Raw genomic sequence first — 25,983 nt, forward strand, 5'->3', positions numbered from 1 at the left:
GGGCTTGCGGCAGCGAGACCCTACCGCAGGGTCTTGTCGCAAGCGCGATGGCCTTGACCATCACAACCATCTTTTTGGCCGCTCGTATAAGCTGTGGGTGGTCACCCACAGCTATGCGAGCGGCCAGGAGGCCGCTCCATTTTAAGCTAGGCCGGCCTTGATTCAGAGCGAGCGCTCTGGTCAGAGCGTCCGGCTCTGAATCAGGCCCAGAATTCCCCCACAGTATTTACCCAGTTCTCCTTTTTATGCTTGTCTGTCATAACGCTGCAGGGGCAGCTGCGGAAATAGGGTGCCATGACTCTCACTGCGCATGACAGAGGAGACAGCTTAGGGCATTTTAATATCTATATATATATTTCCTTTGTAATTAATAGTGCAGAATATATTGTGAATGTGACAAAATGTGGGAGACATATACAAGCCTCTGGTAAATATTGTAATGTTTATTAATGACAATACTTCAAATATTTCAATTATACTCAAGTAGCAATCAACAAGGTATATAACCATGATAGTCATAATTCTATTTTAATATAAATAACTAATATTTCTTAAGGGTTGTGAAGGAACACACAGCACATTCCTATTCCTACATCGAAAGCTAATGTACTTTATTACAGAAGCTCTTTTTAATTTTGTGTACTGATCATTGATCATTAAACATCCAACGTTTTGCATATACCTGATAAAATAACTGACATGGTCAATGAATATGAAGGGGTAGAAAACCAGTCTTTAGTATTGCAGACTCATTTCAAACGAATAATGGCCGTATATTATTCCAAAAGTGGTTCAAGCTTTGACGAAACCGAAGCCAGTCACTAGGTCTTCCATAATTTTTGTTCACAAGAGAGTAATTATTCTAGGACATATTTATTTGTGTAATATCCTGAGATCCTGTGACATCCTGTAGAAAACTATAGAGTAACTTGTTCATTTTCTTTCTTCAGTGATAAGTGATGCCAGTCTCTGTAATCCCTAGAGTGCCCAAAATAAATGAGAATATTCAATACAATTGGAATTAAACTTCTATTTAACATCAAATTATCCAGCAGACTGCATGCTATCATCCATTAATTGTTAATAATATCACAAAAAACAGTATACACACAGAAGTGTTTCTTAAATTAATTTATATATTTTGTAATAGAACAGTCAAGGTAGGTACACACCTGAAAGATATATATCTGCAGATCGAGTGATCTGCAGATATATCTTTAGATGATGATCGTTCATACACACTGAACGGCCATCATCCATCTGGCAGCCGCGGGTCTGGCTGGCAGGGAGGCGTGTCGGGGCTGCCACCCTACCCGCGGCTGCTGCTGTTTGTGTACGGTTGGTCACACTTGCCGATGGACAGATCTGTCTGCAGACATATCTGTCCATCGGCTGTGCTGCACAGCCTATGTCATATGTCTGAACGACGCGGTTCACAGACATATCGTCTGTACACCCTGGCCTATGGCAGCAGATATATTGGCCGATCAACTGATCAGCCAATATATCGGCCAGTGTATACCCAGCATTAGCCAAAATGTCTCCACCCAATATAGTAACTGATAATAAATACTGATAATGTAATAAAAGACTATGGCGTATATTTACTAAGCAGTGTTAGGGGACAGAGTGAAAAGTGATAAGGTGCCAGCCAATCAGCTCCCAACTGTCATTTTTCAAACACAGCCTGTGAGATGGCAGTTAGGAGCTGATTGGCTGGCACCTTATCACTTTTTACTCTGTCTCCCAACACTGCTTAGTAAATAGACCCCTATGGCTGGGATTGGTCTGTTTGCAGGTTGGACAGAGGGGCAACAAAAGTTAATTGAAAAACACATCAGTGTGAGTGGAACTGAGCAGGACCATATTGTATTACCATGTTTTACTACAACACAGGGCCTGATTCAGAGATGTACACTAAACCCACCGCTGCGATTTATGCCGTTTATACGCAGCTGCTATGCGAAAATACACAAATGTCGTCGGTAGATGTACTGAGAGGCCCACCTGCGGCTTTGCAAATCCAAGCGTCAGCGTAAAATGTCACAGCATCAGTCACAGTTCAGTCAAGCATTGGCCTTCTGACTAACCCTATGGCTACTCAGAATGGATGATGGAACGAAGACGCCGACACAAGTGAAACTGCGTATAAAGGTGCAGTCACTCGATTTGACACTCTTATAAAATGTTTGCTACAAGCCTAACCATATCTCCATTACCACCCAAACAGTCTATAACTGTCCATCACTCTGTCTTTAAATTCTCTCTGCGAGTGCCACCCTAAAGGCATCGGGACAAATGTGCCGTGCGACTTAGATGCATGCGCTGAAATAAAAACATCAGCCACCTGCTTAAAGTATATACGGACATAGCGTACAGCTCTGAATAAGGCACACAATCAGGCACACAGTTAATTATTCGGGCTATGTAGGAACAGTTAGTTCGCCTGACTGTTCTGCCTGGTGCAGCTGTCGCTATTGCAGGGATCGCCAAAGGGGGGAGTTATCACTCCACCGCTTCGGACAATGAGATGTTAATACATCTCATTGTTAGTGCTTCCTGCTTTGCCTCGGTAAAGAGGCGAAACAGGAAGCATTATAGCGGCACGTTAATACAGGACTGCTGGCTAACAGCCTAGTAGCTCTGCGCAGCACTGTGTAAGGGAGAAAATAAATCCATTGGGCCCACGGCAACCAACAATAGCGGGAAACCATCTGGCCAGCGGGAATACAGGACTGCTGGCTAACAGCCTAGTAGCTCTGCACAGCACTGTGTAAGGGAGAAAAGAAATCCATCGGGCCCACGGCAACCAACAATAGCGGGAAACCATCTGACTCTCTGCCATCGATGGTAAAACCATTGGGTATCGATGTATAACCATTGATAGCCATCCCTACCTTGCAGTGCCTGCTATACTCACTGCTCACTGCTATACTCGATGTTTAGTCTTTAGAATACTGTAGTTAAAATAGTTACAATTTTAGTATAGTCAAAATAGTTAGAATTCACAGGCTTCCCTTGTAACAGCAGATAGCGCAATTGTAGGCTGTCTGGCTGCAAAGCATAAGTGTACAGGTTCCATTCTCTGCTATGACTGTATTTTAAAATGTGAATATGACTGAAGGGGAGGAGATGTGATCAGACGCCGCGAGGAGATGCCGGCCTGGGACTCACAGAGCAGGAAGCTACATGAGAGGAGATGCCATAGCAGGAAGCTACACTGCCGAGTGATGTTTCTTGTATAACGGCAGCTCCAGGATACGCTGCTCTTTCTGCAGCGACCCCCTGCCGGGCCTGCTCAACCCCCTCAGTTATGCCACTGAACCAATGTAATGGAGAGGAGAACATGGAATACAATAGAGAATGTGTGTAAATACACAAGATCATTTAGTTGCTAATATCTACCCAATTTCCTTACCGTCATAAGTAGAAAATACACCTAAAAACAAATAATGTAACATTGCCCTTACCTGGTCTATCTGCTCTGGAGTAGACAAGGAGAAAGACGCTCTCACGTAACAACTGGCCTCTGAACTTTCAATATTAAAAGCTGAGCCAGGGACTAGAAGAACCTGTAGGCATATGCAGAGGCACCAGTATGTTACTGTATAATGTCTCTTGATGTTAACCTTCACTTAATCTCAATTCAAATGCAATAATTGTTATCATTCTATCTTTGCCCAAGTGTACCCTCATTTGTTATATAGCAGGCATGAAATGGCATTTCCCGAAAATTACCGCAACGCGTATAAAATATTCTCTTCTTTTCCCATGCAACATACATTATACAAATACTATTAATAGGGAGGATGGAGAGTGAGTACTAATGCTGGTACTATGTGCAGCAATGCTGACGTTCAGCCCAAATCAGGAACACAGTCAAATAAGGCACAAGTGATTGGACAAGATCCAGCCATTGGGCACCCTGGCCGCTTCCAGCATTACTGAGTCCTGATTGTGCAAGATGATTATTTTCTGACCACATTTGCCAACATGCTAAGTGATTAAGGTCATCGTCAGGCTTACTCTGTGACTACATACATGGCAATAATGGGCCAAATATGCAATATTGGCTGCAATATGTAGCTAGTATAAGTTAGAGCTCCCACTATTCAATTTGAACAGAATGACAGTAAAAGCTTAACACTAATAAAAAATAAATACATTTCTAAAAGACATTAAAGTAAAAAAACCACAATGACAACAATACAGAGGTAATATTGGAACGTAATTCTGGTGCTGGTCTTTGTGACGCTCTCAGTCCCAGATAAATGAGCGCTTTTGTCTTAATGTTACAGTAGTTTGTCTTTTCACTCTTTACATATTTCTTTTTCTGCAATGTTAATTTTGTTCTTTTTACTGAAATTCCTATTCATATATTATATGCCTGTCCTTTAACATTCAGCCTAACAGTAAAAACAAAGAATTGTAAATTGGCTACGACACTGCTCTATATAACTAGTATAGTTCAGTAAACTGTTCATCTTTATACAGTAAATGTCAATGTTTATTTTCTGTTGTTGATCAAAGTAAACCTGAAAGACGGCATAGATTTACATCTGCAAACACTGAATCTTTACCTCTTTGCTTACTGCTTTTGACATGATCATCTGATGTGTATCTTGCACCCCTTTTATCTTGATCCACAGGAACATTCCAGCTGCGGGGCTGTGCCACTCAGCCAAACCTTGCCAGTTAATAAAACAAGACAACACAATGGTGTGAACTACCAAGGGCAAAACATCCGATGCATGGCTGCAAAATAAGCTATGATGCACCATCAATGGAGCAGATTGGAAAGACAAAAACCATAGTAAGAATTTGTACCCTGCAGAATTTCTGTTAACTTCTTTCCACTTATCGTTGTGTGTAACAGTTTGGACACTGGTCCATTTAACTGAATATCGAACAAGTTAATCTTGTTTAGGTATGGCAGGGTGTGCTGGCTGCTTGTTATTAGAAATGATATGTAATGTATTATAGCTAATAATGCATTCAAGCATGACCTTGTTTCCAGCATTCTTAAAAACCCCACACTTAATCCTAACACTATCTACCATCCCATCTCTCTCCTCCCATTTACCTCCAAACTCCTTGAGTGGATTGTCTACAACCGCCTTACTGCCTTTCTATCCTCCCACTCCCTGCTTGACCCATTTCAGTCTGGCTTTCGTCCTCTCCAGTTTACAGAAACAGCCCTCACAAAAGTCAGCAACCTCTTTGCTGCCAAATCCAAGGGTCACTACTCTCTGCTTATTCTCCTTGACCGCTCTGCTGCTTTCAACACTGTGGACCACCCTCTCCTCCTGCAAATCCTTCACTCCCTTGGCCTGCATGTTACTGCCCTCCTACCTCTATAACTGTTCTTTCTCCATCTCCTCTCATGACTCTACTTCGCCCCACTTCCAATACTGGTAGGTGTCCCCCAAGGTTCTGTTCTTGGACCTCTCCTATTCTACCTCTATACATCCTCCTTAGGTCTCTTTTGGCCTCCAATATCATATCTATGCTGATGACACTCAGATCTACCTCTTCCCCTCTCTTCTCAATTGTATCTCCAACTGTTTCTCTGCTATTTCTGCCTGGATGTCCCAGCACTTTCGTAAAACTTAACATGTCTAAGGCTGGGTACATAGTAGCCGATATGTACCCAGTCCGACATCGCTAGCACCTGGACAGCAGCGACGGCGGGGGCCATGCAGCAGCATGGCCCTCTCTAACGACATCCCCCGTCGGTTCTGCATGTAGGGGTGACAGAGGATGTCGCTGACACCACACGTGTAGCGGGTACACACTAGGCCGTGTGCCCAATATGTCGGTTTGCCAGATTGGACGACATGACATATCGTCTAGTGCGTGCAGCATAAGACTGAGCAGATCATATTCCCATCCTCCTGCATAACCTCGCTCCCCACAATTTCAATATCTATTGATGACACAACCATCTCATCTAGCCCAAAGTGCACGGTTTTGGAGTTATCCTCGACTCCTCCCTCTCCTTCATACAGTACCTCTCGCAGTCCTTCCATCTCCATCTCAGAAATATATCCAGGATCATCCCAGAAGGCTCCCTGCCTCCCATCTCTCTCCACTCAAATCTGTCCTCAATGCTGCTGATCGACTCATCCTCCTCTCCAAACACACTACAGCTGCCTACCTCTCCTACAAGCCCTACTGGCTCCCCTTCCCCATCAGAACCAAATTCAAACTTCTCACACTCACTTACAAAGCCCTCACCCAATCCACTTCCATTTTATCTGACCTCATCTCCCTTCACACCTGCCCGTCCACTTCACTCCACAAATGCATGCCGCCTCTTTTGCCAAGGATTACTTCCTCCCCCTCCTGTCTCCAAGATTTCGCCCATGCTGCTCCCCACCTTTGGAATTCTCTTCCCTTCACAATCGGACTCTCCACCACTCTACTAATATTCAAACAGGCTCTCAAGACCCATTTCTTCATCAAAACTTTCCAGCTCTCCTCCTAACCCTTGGCCCCATTCTCCTCTCTCACTATTTATTCTATCTATGTCACCCCTGTCTGTCTGCCCCTCCCCTTTAGAATGTAAGCACTCACGTGCAGGACCCTATTCCCTCACGTTCTTCTCCTTCCCTTACTAATATTATCATTTACTTCTAACTCCCCACAACGGCACCTAACACTTGGTTGCTGACGCCCTGCTGCTTGTGTTATGCAGCAATGTTTATAAAACCATGTCCTAGTCCTGCATTGTTTTAAACACTGTTAATAACTGTTTTGTTTTGTGTGCTAAATTGTTTATGTATTTTGTTAGGTGCTGGTGTAAACCCCATGGCTAATTGAATCTGCCCCTTACTGTGTCTTAATATAACGTGTCTTTGGTAAGCAATCGACTAACCTGTTAGCCACTTATCAGCAGAAGAAAGCATGGCATCTCGCTGCGTCCTGTAGAACTCTATTACACTGGACACCACAAAAAAAAAAAAAGAAGTGTAAGTATAATCAAATGTTCACTATAGTAGTAACATTAATTTGTTATATTATTACATCTTTTTCTACAAAATGTTATACATAAAGAATAACTACCTTTTAATAAAGTTATGTGTTTAAAATACTTACATGACATAACAGCCCAAGACTTCAGGGAGACATTCCCAACTAATTTCTAAACACTGCAGATGTTTAACATTTTCATTAGTATTGCAAAATGTTCAGACATCTGTACTATTTAGCAATAAAATAGTATGCTCCCTGAAATTTTGGAACTTCAAGTGTCTGTTAAACATGATTGACAGCAAGGCCAACAGGTCTTCTCAGCAACATTATTTCCAGCATTGCACAAGCACTTGTACGGGGCCTTGTTTACAGGGCTTTGCAGAGCAGGATAAATAAAATGTTTTTCACATACAGTATTTGTAGACAATGGGGGAGGAGTTCAATTATCGTGGGTAAAAAAACGGGAGGTAGCCTCGGGCTTTAACGCCATGGGCTATTCAATTATCCTCCCGCATTCGCCCGACAACATGGGTTATCGGCGTTAATGCACAGTATCTGTTATATGTTCAGGAACCTGTGTGTTAACTGCCAGTTATCACCCGATAATTGCACAGTTAACAGGATTTTTTTTCGGGTCTCAGTACACTTGAAAAGTAATCCCTGATAAGCGGGGCTAACTGAATATAGGCTGGCGATCAATTAGCCCCTGTTCAGTTAACGGGGCTAATTGAATCCTGCCCCATATATATGTATGTATGTATCTTCTAAGCTAAAGCCACCAGAGAGGTCAGAATATTTTATTTATATAAAGCTAAAATAAAGTGGAATTAAACTAATAAGCTATTTTTTATTCATTTATAGGGCAAATTAATATAAAGCTTAAAACCTGTACCAGGGGACCAATATTCATGCGAATACAGCCTGTCCGTTCACTAGGAACTATGACATCCGTAAGCAAGTGATTACATATCTGTTCTCTCGGATGAAGTACAAAGGTTTGAACAATTTATACACAAGAAGTTGTAAATACACAAAGTACATAATGACCTTACCCATCAATGTGTTCCAGAAAGCCTTCTAAACCCCACTTTTGAAGCAGTTGTAATGTCATAACCTGTAAAACGAGGGAACTACTATCACTATGTTGCATCATTCAACCATTATAAACAAACTGCTTTTGTAAAATATGATTATTGTATACCCTGCAGTTGTTTCTGTTCCATTTGTATGTATGGAGAGCTCTAGCAAGTTGCTAAAAAGCTTTAGAGACAATTGCAACAGTGACACCTGTAGACTGAAAGAAGGTACTGAACTGTGCTCAAACATGCTTAATACAAATGTCATTGATAATAAATTTCAACAAATTTAAATACAAACACAAAATGTATATAAAATTACACACACATATTATAATATAATAATTAGTTTGACCCATCATTTGGCGGCTCTCTAAGTCAGATGTATCAAGCTCTGGAAAGTGATACATTGGAGAGTGATAAGCTACCAGCCAATTAGCTCCTGTCATTTTTCAAACACAGCCTGTAACATGACAGTTAGGAGCTGAGTGGCTGGCAATTTATCACTCTCCAATTTATCACTTTTCAGAGCTTAGTACATCTACCCTCTAACTATTGTGGCCTCCATATAGTCTCATCCCATCTGTATCTCTCCAGCCACATCCCTCAATGTTTTCTACAGCCTTAAGCAACCCGTATCTCGCCAGCCTCATGCTCAATCTGTCTCTCTTCAGCCTCATGCCACCCATGTTTCTTCAGCCTCATGCCACCCGTGTCTCTTCAGCCTCATGCCACCCATGTCTCTTCAGCCCCTTGTGTCTCTTCAGCCTCATGCCACCCTTGTGTCTCTTCAGCCTCATGCCACTCTTGTCACTTCAGACTCATGTCACCCATATCTTGTCAGCCTCATGCCACCCATGTCTCTTCAGCCTCATACCATCCCTGTGTTTCCCTCCTCTCTCTCCAGCCTCATGTCCACCCTGTATCTATTTCCTTTGTACCCCCCCCCCCCCCCCATCTCTCTCAGACATTCACCTCATCATGTTGTGGGGTTGTTTGCTGAGGGGCACACACATATACACACACACTTGCGAAAACATTCAATGGCACTATAATTCTGAGTACTTTAAGTACTGTGATGTCTTCATATCATATTACTACTTGATCCAATGGTCCCTGTAAGGGAAAAAGATGCGGCACACACTTGCTTATAGTTTGAAAGAACGCACATAGCCTTGTTGCATAAACATTACAGCCAAGTTGTTATGACATCTTGCCAGATAGTCGAGATTTAAAAATGCCTGTATATACATATACATAAGAGTATATATACAGGGGCGGTTCAAGAGAGGAGAGGGCCTGTGTGCAGCCTCCGCGTGGGCTCCACCCTTTCTCACCAGCGGATTTCCTTAGTAGACTCTGGAACTTTGCGCATGCTGCATTTTCCCGGTCATTACTGTAGGGCACCTGCACCATGGTAATGGTGATATCTGCTCCAACAGAAAGGTAAGTGCTGTCAATAGGTGCGCAGTGTGGGCATCCCACACCCATCATATCATATACTGTATATATATTTTTCTTAATTTTTTTTGTTGGTGATAGTTGCATTTTAGGTTCTTTTGGACTTTTGTTTGGGTATTCCAATTGGTTGGGGAGATATATACTTAGCTCTGAGGTGGTGAAATCATTATTTTATTGCATTCCTACTCACGCGCTACTAAAAATGAGTTATTTAGTCCTGTGCTTTTGATATTCAAATTTTGGGTCAGTCGACTGTGCCTGTGTAGTGTAGAGTGCATTTGTATGATTGCTCCTCCCATTGTTGGTCAGTGGCTTGTGTGCAATCAGGATGTTGGTGGTATACGTTAATGTGTTCCGTTGTGAACACTATGGTATAATTATACTCTTGCCCTTAGTTCAAGGCTGGATTGGCATTTCCAGTGTTTGCGCTCCACGCTGGAGCGCATACCGGAGGTGTTAATGCACGGATATCCCGTGGTTCATGGCTGAACTGTAGCTGCTGTGGTGGTAATGTCAGACACAAGCCGTGTTTTTTAACAGGTACACATGGTAAGCCAGAACCTCATTAGCTGCAGATATGTTTGGCGGTAGTTGACCAATACTGACGGGTATTGGCACTTCCAGTGCTCCCTTCATAATGGCTGTGTTTTTTACAACAACAATGGTTTAGCACATAGGTTCCCAAACACCCTAATGGTCCAGGTTTTAAGGATAGCCATGGTTAATTCAAAAGACTAAGGTACCAATTAAGCCATCTGTGCCCAAGCATGGCTATCCTTAAAACCTGGACTGTTAGGATGCCTTGAGGGCAGAGTTTGGGAACCTCTGGTTTAGCATTTGTGATGCGACGAGAAACATCACTTCCGGTGGCGCTACACGTATATATCACATTCAGCTGAGTGAGGAGGGTATTTATTGCACATCATGTTCACAGTATGGTATGTACTGTGAACATGATGTTGACAAACGTTTCAGAGTAGACTGAAACGTCTATTTGATATGCTGTTATGAGCGAATAATATATTCCCGGAGACTGCAGTTATCCCTTCTTTTGGACTAATAAGCACACATATAAACATACATACAGTATATATATTTTATATAAAAAAAAAATTATAACTGGATACTGTTATGTGTCTTAACCCATAATCAAGATTATATAGAATTTTATAATTTGACATAACGCAACTGGTACAACATATTTCACATCACATTGTTTTACTGCACATCAAAAGTAAAACCATTGCCAGTTATCATACTGTAAAAACGTTTTCCTTTACCATCATACCATGCAGTTACCTGTGTAAAGGCACTTGTATGTAATGTTGACGCCTGCATGTGTAGTATTATTCTGTCTATAAGTGGTTTAGGGCCTGTTAAAAATCCAATCCTTAGTCTGGGGAAAAAACAAGAAACAGGATTTATTTTTTTTGGAAATAAATAATAAAACCAAGCATGTGATCATTGCATTGTTTTATCACGTAGGGGTATGTTAACTAAAGTGCAGTGCTTTAGAAGTGGAGAAGTTGCCCATAGCAACCAATCAGAATGTATTTAACATTTATCTAGCACCTTATAGAAAATAATAGCTAGAATCTGATTGGTTGCTATGGGCAACATCTCCACTTCTAAAAACACCACACACATAGAAAGGGTATATTGTTAAAGATTATACTAAAGTAATTGACTCTGGGCTTAGGCAAGACTATCACTTACTTCCCAATACCCCCGGAATGCGGGCACTGTGTGGTGCTTCTTCTATAGATTACAAATCTTGGCTTTTTATGTGGATTTCCTAACATTCATCACTGCTTCATTGGTAATTGTGTGGCAGTCAGCCCTATTCTGCTAGCACACAGGTGTTATGATACTGTATGAATACAGGCCGCCAGCACTGTGTTGAGATGAAAGAGGATTGTACTGGATGTAAGTAGCTATCTTACCCACATAAAGGTTTAGTACGATATGGAGAATGCCTTTAATCGGGTTGGGTATGCGATCCCGGCACTAATAGTGACGGCGGTCAGAATCCCGGCAGTGTAATCCCTATGGTGTAAATCCCAACACATGCAGGTAAGTATTCTAACTCTTCCCCTAACCCACCTTTCCTGCAGCCTAACCCTAACTCTACCCTACCGCTGTATAACCCTAACCTAGCCTGACCCTAACCCTCCGGCAGCCTAACCGTAACCCTCCCCATAGTGCCTAACCCTAACCTAGCCTGACCCTAACCCTCCAGCAGCCTAACCGTAACCCTCCCCCTAGTGCCTAACCCTAACCTAGCCTGACCCTAACCCTCCAGCAGCCTAACCGTAACCCTCCCCCTAGTGCCTAACCCTAAAACTAACCCTAATACTCACCGTCGGGATAGCATCCGTTGGGATTATGGAGCAGGGATTTTGACTGCTGTCGGGATTCCGGGCGCCAGGATTCTGCCCGCCGGCATTATGTGCACCAGGATGCAGACTACATGCCCTATAATCCTAGCACTACATTAAAATACTATCTGCTACAAACCAGCAGTTAAAACTAAATATTATCAATTCTAAAGATGAACAATTAAAACTTACTGACATTGACTTTAATTCAGCTACTGTAGCATTATTTGACTAAACAAATATTTCCTGTATAAAAACAAGAAACACTAACATTTTCATAGAGACATTCATCGCACACTAACTGCATTACTCAGGTGTATTATTACTATTCTTTACTTATAAGATGCCCACAAATTCTGTAGTGTCATACTGTGGGAAAACACAGCATAGCACAAAGATGTAAAGGAACATCTATATACTGTATATCTATATATATCTATAGATGTAAAGATGTCAAAGTACAAAACAAACGAAGATGCATGATATTCAAGAAACATAAACACAAGTGTAGCAAGAAATTAAGTATAATAATGTGCATAAGAAATAATGGCTTTTATTTAATAAGCGACAGGTACCAAAACCTGGCGCTTCTGACTGTGTTTATGGCCAAAATTTAAAAGAACAATAGATTTTAGTAGCCATATATTGCTAGCAAACACATTGCAATTTTACATTTTTGGCATACACAGTCAGAAGCGCTGGGTTTTAGAACCTGACACCCCAATAAGTAAATAAGTAGATTTAAAGAAACACAATTATAGTACAGAACATGCAGGACACATTATAGAAGGATGCACAGGTGCACAAGGTGGGAGCAGACAGATGACAGGAGGAGAGAGGGCGAAGGGTGTTTCACAATTCAATTTGTTGCTGCTGTTTTCCATGGGCAACAAAAGGCAACTACAAAATGAAAAGGCTGAAGGTGACACTACACAATAAAAATTCATGTATTTGATGGAGTTGGTCTCATTATTACATGCACTATGAATCATATGAAATCTGTACAGTATAATTCTGTATAGGTAGTGTTATTTTCATTTATTAACTACAGTAATTTTGCAGCCTAGGCTTTGCATATAAATGAACTTTGTCTACAAAATGCCAGAAACTTGGGCAGCACAATCAACACTCTCAGGCAATTACTCACTTGAAGTCAGCATAGATCACTCACTGAATGGATAATTGAAGGCATAAAGTAATCGCCTGTCTTGCTTTAGAATGTAAGCTCTCAAGAGCAGGAGCCGCTACCCTGTTGTACTTCTCCTTACTTACGATTATGAAGCAATGTATATAAACCTGGTCCTTGTCCTGCATTGTATTGCAAGTCACATGATTTAAGTATAGTATATTCCACCTTTGGTTCGATAAGACACAGTAGCGTATCTATAATGGGTGCAGTGTGTGCGGGGCACACGGGCCCCTGGGTCCAGGAGGGCCCCGCACCGCACACACTGCACCCATATTTTTTTAAACTTACCTGTCCGTGGTCCCACGTCGGGAGTCAGCGCTGCTCAGAACACCGGAAAAATGGCCGCTGCGGCCATTTTTCCGGTGTTCTGCGCATGCGCAGTAGACTCCGAGCACGCTCTAGTGCCCGGAGTCTACTAATGCTCCGGTGGCTGGCCATCCGTGTCAGTTGGCTGCCAGCCCCCGGGGAGAGAGGGGGCCCCACACGGGGAGTGCACACGGGCCCCCTCCTCTCTTAAGATGCCCCTGATCAGACACTTTATTAACCCACTGCTCTGAGAGCACACAGTACTGCTTCATAGTTCTTTTGCAATTTAATAATTTTATCTTTGTTAGTTTTCAGTAGTAATCTGTAATCATTAATTCAAGAACATGTCAGGTCACATACTGTACTCATTCACTTGATTCTTTAGAACCCAAATCTTTTTCTTAAATGTATGTTGCTATTAAGGTGGTTAACCCTTAAATTGGTTTTAGCCCCCATTGATCCATCCTTCATTTGGCCTAAGCACCTCATTAAGCTGGTAGTCATTTTCACACACTCAGCCTGATTTATCGTTCTTACAGCATTTTACTCCCTGCATTTAATTTATTTCTAGTGCCCACTTCCATGGTCCCTTGGTCAATTGCGTCGCTTCTGAGAAACTCATTCATTCAACTTAAATATCCTCTCACTCCATCAAAGCTAATTAGTCCTTCATTTGATATGCACACCACTTTCCTAGACTTATTATATTCGCACCACTATTACAATGCCTAACCCGTCGTTTCCAACTCAATTATTCATCATTCATTTGATTTGAGCTTCTCACAAGATACATTTGATTGCGTCATATAACTGTATAGTTTTTATTTAATCTAAGCCACAGGGTCCTCTTAAACAGCAATGTAGGCTCTGGGCAAAGCAATGCACTAGGGGCCCCTACCCACCCATTCACAGGAATAAAAATGTAGATGGTAAATAAAATTAAACCTTTAGATTTATTGGTACTTTCAACAAAATCAATGTTACACTTTAAAAAAAAATTATGTCAATCGAGGATTACGGACTCCACCTCCCTCTTCTCCAGGCTGCAATGTAGTTCGTGCTATGCACTGCAGCTGTGATTAAAGTATGGTGGCCCCCCGAGGGAGATGGGAGCCCAGGCAAACATACCACCTGTGCACCCCCTCCCCAAATCTGGCTCTGTGGCTGCAGGCTGGGAGGCAGGTAGAGATACAGTAGATGGCTGGCTGCTCTGATTGTGTGTTATTGACAATCAGAGCAGCCGGAGAGCATCTTTCTATGACTGCCTTTCAGCCGGCTGCCCTATGCACAGAGCGAGAAGCTGCACGCTCCATGTAGATGCATCCAGGCCCAGCCCATCCCTGCTCGTAGGCTCCTAGAATCGTGGGGCCCTGGGCAGCTGCCCACTGTGCCCATACGTTAAGATGACCCTGCTAAGCCCGCTCTTTATTCTACCAAAGTACTGTGTTACACAGTCCCTCAAATCAATTAATTTGTACTACTGAGTAAATCATTATATTACTTCTTCCCTTGTCTTTCCTTCCTTCCTTTCATGCTTTAGTTCATATGGGTTTCAACCCACCATCTTCCCAATCTTGGCTTGGATCAGCCAGCTCCCCTTAGTCCTCCACTCTGCTCTCCAATAAATGTAATCCCCTGTTCTCACGCTCATATCCTAGATGTTGTATTACTCACTGTGGGCCTGATGGACAGTTGGCCAGAAGTGTGTGCATGGGAAGAAATGCGTCTATTTGCCCATATGCAGAGTTGTACACATTTTGCTCTGCTCCTGCCCTTATCTGTACACTTGGTTTGCTACTCGTCAGCGGCACCAGCGCACACTCGCACCAGTCTGTATTGGGTGCAAAAAATAAGTCTGAAAGCAGGTGTATCTGCAAATAGGTCCAAGCCTGCATAGCCGGCAGTTGTGTTACATGCCGTCACTAAGTTCTGCCTCTGAGAATGCTCCATCACACCTCTTCAGTCATAGGAGTAGATACAAGAGAATGTGTGTGTACCAGCATCACCTGTACTTGTGTATTCTTTGTTCCAGAGCACGTGCAATGTGAAAACACGCCAGATACGCTCTGCAAACGCGTGTGCTAAACTCTTCAATCACAGCTCCTTATGAATGTTACTAAGAATTTTACGTTAGACAGCACTAAGGTTAAATCCAAACACATTGGCCTTACATTTGATTTATTATAAGTCAGTCACCTATAAAAAGCTGTTCTCCTTCAGACATAGGGCCTGATTCAGAGCCAGACGCTATTTGCGCTCGCTCGTTCAAAAAAAAGAGGTGGCTATTCAAATGAACCGTTCGCTCTTTGCGGTCTGTTCACGCCTCTATGTCTGAACGAGCGAACAAAACTTGCGGTCGTTTTTTGGGAAACTACGCCCCCTGGCCGCTCGCATCCGACGTCATGTCCGCTATTTATTAGATTAATCGAGTACATCGAACAGCGTATGAACTGCTCGCTATTCTTGTGGTTGGTTTTTCCTACCGCAATCTTGCGAGCAGTTCTGACTATAAAATAACCCAGTTACGTGGTCAATGACGCTGCTGTATTAATTATGCACACCCATAAAACGCCCGTTTTGACCTTTAAGCACGCCTGCGTTCGGATCTCCACTCCCCGTTTTCAAGCACCTTCCCCTGTTACCACCCACATACGCCTCCTCCTGTCACTCAAAATAGCAGGCATTCGCTATTTAGCGAACAAACGATTTTCGGCCGCACTGACTGGTTCACGCATGCGTATTACGATCCGTACGCATGCGCAGTTGTGCAAACATCGCTCGGAACGAACGAGCGGCCGCTTAGGAGCAGCTCTGAATCAGGCCCATAGTACTAATCTATTTAATCTAGCACATATTGCTCAGTTTTAGCACCTGCGACAACCCCATTGGGGTACATCAGTTTCTCATATACCACTTTATTTAGCAATCCTTATACCATCCCTAAGAGCATATTCAAACCAGTTTCTTTACCTGTTAATAAATACATCCTTTCCCAAATTGACATCATCAGTACTCATTTACTGCAACTATTTAGTATAACCATGCTTCCTGTTCATTTCCCTTTTATTCTAAACCTGTTTAATGATATTAGCTAAAGCTCATCTGAAAAAACATTCCCAATCTTTCAATCAGTGTTTCCATTTATTGTTACTCCATTTTTCCCATCACTGTAACAGACCATATGACGTACACTTATTCTGAATTGCTATTTTTGAAAATTAAGACATTTTATTTTCGTGTCATTATTTTGCTGATTGGTCTAATTGTGTGAAGTAACTATCAGTATAATCATGGTAACTTGTATATTTTTACTTTTCGTTCCCAACATTAGGCCTATAAAATATGCAGACATCTCCTCATACATCTAGCCTCCATACGCCACGCAGAACGACTTGCCTGGCATGAGTGAGCTGCCAGGTCCCGTGCTACTCTGCTAGCGCAGGGCGTCTTTTTTTGCCAATAATGCGTCTGAGTCGCAGTGTGATGCGACTAGGACGCACCAGCAGACTGTGCTTATTAATTTGATATGCGATACTTGTATATATGTGTGCACTCGAGTCTCTATATGGAGCACAACGAAACTTGGAATGAAAAAAGCTAGTACCTCGTACAAATTCAGGGACTTAGTCACACACAGATATACAAGTGTCGCATATCAAATTAATCAGTACAGTCTTCTGGTGCGTCCTAGTTGCATCGCATTGCCTGGCTCTAGCAGTCTCATGGGACCAGGCGTGCAGAGCGGAGCTTTTTAGTGCGACTGCACCAAAGATGTGTAATCTCAATAATAGTATTTTTTGAGGGAAAGGAATTGGCATTAAGTTTCAGATAAGCATGACCATGCGTGGCGCGGGACCTCATATCGGACCTGTCTTTTCCCTTTTTACCCTAGATTGTGTACATTTTCCTCAACTTTGCATCATAGTTTGGCATGGCTAAGTCACAAGTCTTTGACGTGCTAAATGTGGCTATTTGGCACTATTAGAGGATATTTATTTATTACCAGTTATTTATATAGCACACACATATTCCGCAGCGCTTTACAGAGAATATCTTACCATTCACATCAGTCCCTGCCCCAGTGGAGCTTACACTCTATGATCCCTATCATATGCGGATAGGTGTATGTGGACACATCTGTATATAAACTAAAAAAAAAATCATACATCAAGCATTAGAAATATTAGCAGAATATCTTATACATCAGGAAATTTTTACAAAAGTCCAAAAATTTTAAAATTCATCTTACCCTGAAGAAAGAATCTTTGACATGGAGTCAGCTCTAATAACCCGGCCATCCACATCCATTGAAAGAAAAGAAGGTGCCCAAGGCTAAGAAAATGGATAAAGAGAAAACAAAGCTACTATTAAAACAAATAAAACTTAAACAAAAAAAAGTAGGGAAAGTTAATATATGTCAGTTCCTCATATATGAATTTAACATAGGCACCTGTAGATTATGTCAGGCATTGCTTAGTCCAGTGTTCCCAAACTGTGTGCCGTGGCACCCTGGGGTGCCTTGGGACACTTGCAAGGGTGCCTCAGCTTGGTGGTCCAGAACCAAATAATTTATGGACAATGTAATGTACATATGTGGACATACAGAAGTGCAAACCTGTCCACCACTATATAACTGAGCCTAAGGATGACAGGTCAGCACAATTTACTTAATCATTTCTTTCTCTGAAATTCTCGTGAACAAACTTTTGGCCTAGGAGTGCCTTGAAAACAATACTGATACTCTAGGGTGCCGTGATTCAAAGAAGTTTGGGAACCACAGGCTTAGTCAATTACGGTAATAAAGAACTGAGAAGTATTCTAGTGCTATATAGATAAATGTTAATAAATAAGGACATCTAGAAATGTGCTATAATCCAGCCAATAACATAATATCTTTTAGAAACAACATTTATTACATATGTTATTGGTTTAGTAAAGCAATTAGCATTTTAATATACTTTAAATTAAACGTTTGAATTTATTAAGTCTTATTTGACAAATGACCAATCCATAGGACTATCCAAGTTTTATCAGTATGATGAGCAAAACATCATTATTAAATAAATATTAATATGCTAATATAATACTTGTTCATAACTGTGAACGTGTATTTTTGTATATACTGGCATACTTGTAAACGTTTTTCATGAAAGTATAATAGTGAGGCTCTGCAATGTGCTAGCGGCAAAACTGAATCTCTGGAATCATATGCAGGGATTAACATCAAGAAACCTTTGCAAAAGTGTTATGCATTAAGGGCCTGATTCAGCTTTGGGAATAGAGTGAGTAAGAGCAAGTAACTGATCATCTTGGTGAAACCATGCTGCACTGCAGGGGGGCAGATGTAAAATGTGCAGGGAGATTTAGATTTGGGAGGAGTGTGTCCTAACTGACATCTAAATTGCAGTGTAAAAATAAAGCTGTGCAGTATTTGTGGGCTACATGCAACAGCAGCCAGTATTTACCCTACATGCAAAATAAAATGTATGCATTTTCACCCCTTGCATTGCAACATTGTGTGTCCAGGTTCACAGTTACTTGCCTTATCTTATCCTATTCCCAAAGATGAATCAGGCCCTAAATCCCAGGAAAAGTTTGGAAAGTGATAAATCCAGACGTGTACGGTTAGTAATTATGGTGTACTTGTTATGAGGTTGAAAATGTCAAAATCAATTATTAACATTTACTTATATAGGGCCAACATATTCCATTGTGTTGTACAATTGGGAAACTGTTAAAGCCACAACTAAGTAAAACTAAAGTTTAATCCCATCCCTCCTTCCCTCATCAGTAAAATTAGCTGGTCCGCATGTTCCCATCCTATAAGCAGACAAACCATTAGGTTAACTGGTTTCCAACGCATTAAACCCTAGTGTTTGTGTCCATGTGTTCAGGGATATAGGGGAGGACTGATGTCAATAATTAAATATTCTCTATAAAGAGGTATATAAAGTATATGCATTATATGAATAACTGGATAAATAATACTGGAGTGAATATTTTACACTTGTTCATTTAAGGTTTTGTAAATAGGGGAAATAACAGCTGTTCCTTATAACTAAAAAACAAAACAAAAAAAAAAAACACTTTACACTTCCAGAAGCTGCAATATACTAAATACAAAGAAGTACAATAAAAGGTAGAGTGAAAAAAAGATATGTTTAACATGACAGGAGTGTTTTGTATCTGTTAGTAGTGTAATTGCGTAATAAATAGATCTACCAGTACCTTATCGAACTGAAGAAAGTAATAGGGATCATCCTCCACAATAATTAAATCGTATTCTTGTGCGAGCTGTTAAAAGATAAGAGAGATATTGTACTGTATGTCTAATACTTATAAGTGCAGGAGACACTCTAAAGCTGGGCACACACTGGCAGATATATTGGCCGATCAATTGATCGGCCAATATATTGTGTGCCCGTCGACCAGTGTGTACCAGCTTTATGTCTGTGAACGACGTCTAGCAATATGTCTCAGAGCCAATGGCAGATATATCTGTCCATCGTGCTGTGTGTACACTTGCAACGAGGTCCTCGGGGAGGGGGTCACAGCACGACCCCCGGACAGATGACAGATGATGGTTGTTCAGTGTGTATGAACAATCGTCATCTGCAGACCCAGCTTTAGGCACCTTACATGATGACAATTTCTATCCCGAGCAGCTTAAACTGGGGAAGCATTAATAAGTGGGATCAGCAAGTAACCCATGCGATGACTGGAATACAGGTTCTAACAAAAGAGGCACAACAAGCTCTCTAGCCACAATATTTTAATGTATAAACTACAAAAAATCTATCTCACATGTTTTTTTTTCAATTTTAATTCAAATTCTGGTCTGTGCAGCAGGATTACTCACAGCGTGAATGACTGAGTCATCCCTTCTCTAACCTACTTCACTTAATTGATGTAATCAAGAATACAGAAATGGCCGGAGTCTAATGTCTACAGAGTGGGCTCTGCAGTATATGAGTAGTAACTGAACACATTCTAATGCTGTCCAGTGTTTGTCATTATCCCGTCAGTAATGTCAGTGGTCTCACTAGTGCACTGTACCTGGTAGATTTCTATTTTACGGTCAGTGGTAAGAGAGGCACCAGTGGGGTTACCCCCGTTGGGAATCGTGTAAAGAATTTTTGGAGGATTTTTTTCAGGTCTGTTTCCAGTCTGTGGTCGCCATCTGGAAAGAATATCTTTAAGAGCCTGTGGGATAATACCATGCTGGTCTGTGGGGACACCAATGAGATTGCACCCCAGAGGTTTCACCTGCAAATTAAATTAAATCTTAGTTTAACATTCTCATGTTATAACATTTAAATGATCTCCAGTATTGTGAAAACCCCCCCAAATATTATAACTTTTTTCACAGATTATATATCTACTGTATATTCACTTGGAAACTTGAAAAAAGTATATTATAATTGTTCCATGAACTTCCAACGTTTCAGGGCACAGACGCCCTTTTGTCAAGGTATATTTGTTAAGTGCAATTATATTATTAGTTATAAGAGACCGTATAGAAGCCAGAAGGCAAGGAGAGGTTTACTTCTTATTTAGCTTAGAGATAGGATACACAATATCACATCTGAATAAAGTTGATCATTTTATTGTATTTTCTAGGAGAAATACCTACATATCCACATATAAACAGAATACTCACAGCTGCTAGAGTCCCAGAATAGGTTGGTGCATCTAACAAAACGTTGTCTTCTGGGTTTACAAGCATTTCAAATACCTGAAAATATCATATATGTCATTAAACTAAAAAGGTTTCATACAAGATCAATAATACTGTCAGCCTACCACTGAAATGAGGACTGATTTCATGGTGAGTACGTAGCTGATATTTTGACTATTTAGCATTATTTAAAGTTGATATTTTAAATACTTTAAGACCCAGATCTTCTAATGGGCTAAATTGCAGAGAACACCCAAACCCACAAGGCGCTTGCTATTATATAATGTCTTAAACCGATATTGGAGAAAATACAAAATTGAAAAATGTAATAAAAACGATTTACAGCACAACCACAATTCAGTGTAGCGCAATAATAAATTCAAACTGAATATTTAACTGTCCGTGGCACAAAGACTGGCTGATCCTCTTGACCTGCTACAAACACTAGCATTTTATTTACCTGCACCAAGTGAATACAAGGTGCACAATTAATCTAACTTTTTTAGGAGGCTATAGGTCTTGATACAGGATATATATTTTTCTGGCATGAAGAACGGAACAAGCCACAATTATTTTCAGCTGGAGTCACATTCACTTAATGAAATATGATCTACTGCCTAATTATTCGTGTGGACCTTAGAATGAGAACTACTGCACTATGGGCCTGATTCAGAATGGATCGCAATTGCAACCGCGTACGCAGATCGGCCGATGGTGCATAGTGCACATGCCTATGTACGCAGAAAGATAGCCATCACAGACTGAGTGACGGGACATCAGCGTTTGGGGGTGGTAAAGGGGGAGTGGTCGGAGAAACGCAGATGTGCCTGTCCGTTTGAACGCCCTTACATGGGTGTGAATAAATTAGCCACTGCAGCGGAATACGCAGCTTGTGTACTCACTGCATGCAACGAGACTTGCCATTTCTGAGACAGGTCAGACCTGCTGTAATTCTACGTGAGGGTCCGATGTTACCGATGTATAGTTTAAGGTCTTACGGATGTGAGAAAGCGGTAGTGGGAGTCTCTATGCTGGCTGAGTGGTCTGCAAATATTAGCATATATTCAGAGCATAACTGCGTGCGTAATCACAATAGCAATCCATGCTGAATCAGGCCCTATGCTTGACAGAGTTAGATTGATTACATATGAAAAAACCGACAGCAGATGTCAAGCATTTTCTTATGACCTAGTTCAAATGAATGTGCACAAGTTTGGATTTTGCATAAGGATTTTGGGGTATATTAACTAAAGGTCGATTTAAAGAAATTAAAAAAAAAAAAAAAAAAAGCGATAAAAATTTGATCAACATAGTTGATATGTTTCTGTGATTAAGCCCAGGAAACCCAACTTTGATGTTGATCAATTCAATCAATCAAAATCTATTAAAACCGACCTTCAGTAAATATACCCTTTGTCTGTAACTATCTAGATTCCTTGCTGGTTATGATGTGCTGCATTGGAGCATCACTGTTTGTTGAGATCTAAACACAAATAATGACCCCAGAAACAATGTAGTTGGACAAAAATCTTTTAAAATGACGTACCCCTGGGAACCACATAATTATGAGCTCGGTGCGATTACCGTTTAAGATTAAATTAAGGGTGATTTATTATTGTAATATACAGAAAAGTGGTTGCAATGCAAATGTTTTTTCTTTAATGGGCTAAATTATATTCAAAACAATTAGAGACGGGAGTCCAAGTTCAATAGTCTTGCAAAGAAATAAGTGTATAATTGTCATATACTAACTCCAGGGATGCGAGTTTAGATCATTCAACGGAGTAGATGCTGCAATATTCAAAACAGTAGTCAGGAACAGTAGATTTACTGTAGTTCTACAGATAGAACCCACCAGCCTGGATGATTTCCTGTAGGTTTCCACAAAAAACATACCAGTAGGTTAATGTCGATGCAGCAGGGGGCGTGGTGGCAGCATAGGTGGGTGTTGTGGGTGCGTGATCGTGTAATTGCGGTCCCGACCCTGCTATACACAATGACGAGATCACCGGCATTGTAAAGAAGGGGGCAGGGCTACGTTGTCGCAATTCAGTGCAAATCAAGTCATTGTCCCCCCCGACCCTCCCACTTGCGCTCAATAAGTGGGCACCACATGATTTTCGGGAGACTCCCTGCCGTTCCGGTTGAATAAGCAAGTATGGTTCAGTGTGATGTGAAGAATTCTAAGCCTTCTCTGTGAGGCAGCCACACATACATACAGTGTGTGTGTATATATATATATATATATATATATATATACATACATATATATATATATATATATATATATATATATATGTATACACACACACATATACACACACGTGCAAATGAAGTGCAAAAACTACAATGGCAGCTTACTTTAGACAATCCTTCCTGGCTGCCGGTTGTAATACAAAGCTCCATTTGTCCTTTATCAGGACTGTATGCAAGTGTTGGTGGATTGTGTAGGCTTTTCTGTATATTTTTCAACCAGGAAACTAATTCAGGAACACTATAATTTAGAAAAAATAAAATTTTAAAATTATTGTGCTCAACATTAAAACAATCTGGTGGACAAAATCTATTGGTATTAAATTTCATTCAAGTCAGTATTTGTTATTGTGCTCAGAATTGTTAAGATAATTTTAATACATATTTGATGCCTTACCATCCAATGACTACCATTCATTGTTCCTAGCAGGCTGTAGCTGTATTGCTTATAGCAGTGGTTCCCAACTTTCTTGAATCACGGCGCACTAGAGTATCAGCAATATTTTCACGGCACCCCTAGGCCTAGTTTCTTATTGAGAAATTCAGCAAAAAATATTAATATATGTAAATTGTGCTTACCGGTCACCCTTAGGTTTAGTTATGTGGTGGTGGAAAGGGTTGTGCTTCAGTTTGTCTACATATTTTATGATTAGCAGACACCAGCTCTGGTTTTGCCCATCACACTGACTATAAAATAATTAGGTTTGGTAATGGACTACCAACCCGTGGCACCCCTACAAGTGCACTGCTGCACTCCCGGGTGCCACGTCACCCAGTTTGGGAACCATTGTCTTATAGAATATAATGGACTTCATACTTTTGTTATATTATGATAGTACATTACAGTGTGTATAACATTTAAATCAGAAACAGTTGGCAGGAGATTGGCATGAAGTATAAATCGGACCTGGAGCAGTTTATTTCTTAACATTTACTTATGAAGTGGCAGAATATTCTATAGTACACTGCAACTAGGAACAAAATACAATCATTAAAAACTAAACTGGACAATAACTAACATACTATACAGGGGAAGATGCATCAAACCTTTGAGAGAGAAAAAGTGGAAAATTAGCCCCCATAGCAACTTCTAGCTGTTAACTTATCTACCACCGTCTAGACACTTGGGGGTCTATTTACTAAGCAGTGTTAGAAGACAGAGTGAAAAGTGTTAAGTAAGTGATAAGGTGCCAGCCAATCAGCTCCCAACTGCCATCTCACAGGCTGTGTTTGAAAAATGACAGTGGGGAGCTGATTGGCTGGCACCTTATAACTTTATCACTTTTCACTCTGTCTCCTAACACTGCTTAGTAAATAGACCCCTTGATCTATTCTGAAGTTTTGATACATTTCCCCCAAAGAGCCCTACTCTTAAGCTTACAATCTATAGGATTATAGGAATTTAATATACAAGTTTTAATTGCCATTGCCACATATTACATATTGGTCCGGAGAGACTGCAAGGTTAAAAAGTACTTGGTGGGCAACTTGAGCCAGTCACCCAGCAATGTTCATCTGGGGTAAGAGGGTTCTGGAAAAATAGCACAGTTAAGTTTTTTAGAACTGTGTAGAGTTGTTATGGAGGTCACGTAGGCGGTTCAGCACAGTGAAAAGCTTGCATGAAGGGGTGGGTTTTCAGGAACACTTGAAATTCAAGAGCTAGAAGAAAGTCTTGTTGTGCAGGGGAGGTATTGTTGTCAATAGCAACCAATCAGCTTCTGACATTTGTCTACCACAGCCTGTAAAATGACAGTTAGAAGCTGACTGGTTGGTTTGGGCAACTCCTCCACTTTATCTCTAAAGGTTTGACACACCTTCCCCATTATGAGATAAGTGAAGAGATGTATATTGGTATAGTTTTCTTGATAGCCTTGTATGTTAGTATTTTATATTGGGCAAGTAAAATGGACCTGGCATAGACTGGGTCAAACCAACTCCGCCATGCTTACTCTGTTGCTGGCGCAACAAACCCTCTCTTCTGGTTTGTCCCATCTGTCATTGCAGTGGGAGCTGTTAGGGGGTGCAGGACGGAGACAGGACAGGTCACCATTGATAAAATAAATCTATAGATTTGGTGAGCAATTAATGTGGGGCCTGACAGAGCAGAGCAGCAGTAGAAAAATGTTTTGTTAGGAAAACCAGTCTAGTCGCAGGGTTCACAATAGATTATAAAAGTCTGTTTAAGGGTAGACCAATAAAGAGACCATTGCAGCAGTCAATGCAGGAGGTAATTAGTACGTGAATTAAAGTTTTTGCAGTGTCTTATGTGTATATTGTGGATATACAATATTTCCTAGATGTATGTAACAGAATTTGGATACAGATTAAATGTGAGGAGCAAAGGTCAGTTGAGTCAAAGAGAACACGTAGACTGTGAGCTCGAGGGGTAGGGTTTATTATTGTTACGTTGTCAACAGAAATAGATATGTCAGCTATGTAACCTCTGTTGGTTTGTGGGAATATTATTACATCTGTTTTTTTGATGACATTGAAGATAAATAAATGACCGAAAGATATTCAGTAACATAAACCCCCACAGATGGTGAGGGATCCGGGGAAGATAGGTAAATTTGGGTAACGTCCATATAGAGATTGTACAGAAATGCAAAGAGAAGTTGTATAGACAGAGAAGAACAGTGGATCTAGGACTGAGCCTTGTGATTCTCT

At 41.0% G+C, this 25,983-nt stretch overlaps 1 protein-coding gene across 4 annotated transcripts in view; it reads right to left on the reverse strand.

The window, feature by feature from the left end:
• Positions 1 to 423: 423 nt before the first annotated feature.
• Positions 424 to 25,983, reverse strand: part of AADAT (aminoadipate aminotransferase) — a 62,294-nt gene continuing 36,734 nt past the window's right edge. For all 4 annotated transcript variants that reach the window (XM_088448110.1, XM_088448092.1, XM_088448102.1 and 1 more), the window contains 11 exons: positions 23,425 to 23,557; positions 21,046 to 21,120; positions 20,442 to 20,651; positions 19,614 to 19,679; positions 17,635 to 17,717; positions 10,812 to 10,908; positions 8,028 to 8,089; positions 6,878 to 6,942; positions 4,581 to 4,687; positions 3,471 to 3,572; positions 424 to 978 (listed from right to left, as the gene is read on the reverse strand). In XM_088448110.1, coding sequence (XP_088304236.1) covers positions 934 to 978; positions 3,471 to 3,572; positions 4,581 to 4,687; positions 6,878 to 6,942; positions 8,028 to 8,089; positions 10,812 to 10,908; positions 17,635 to 17,717; positions 19,614 to 19,679; positions 20,442 to 20,651; positions 21,046 to 21,120; positions 23,425 to 23,557 — 1,045 coding nt within the window. In that variant the 3' untranslated portion in view covers positions 424 to 933. The remainder of the gene's footprint in view (positions 979 to 3,470; positions 3,573 to 4,580; positions 4,688 to 6,877; positions 6,943 to 8,027; positions 8,090 to 10,811; positions 10,909 to 17,634; positions 17,718 to 19,613; positions 19,680 to 20,441; positions 20,652 to 21,045; positions 21,121 to 23,424; positions 23,558 to 25,983) is intronic.

Source organism: Taudactylus pleione, unplaced genomic scaffold (genome assembly GCF_031769625.1).
Source record: "Taudactylus pleione unplaced genomic scaffold, aTauple2 ptg000021l, whole genome shotgun sequence".
Lineage (NCBI taxonomy): Eukaryota > Metazoa > Chordata > Amphibia > Anura > Myobatrachidae > Taudactylus > Taudactylus pleione.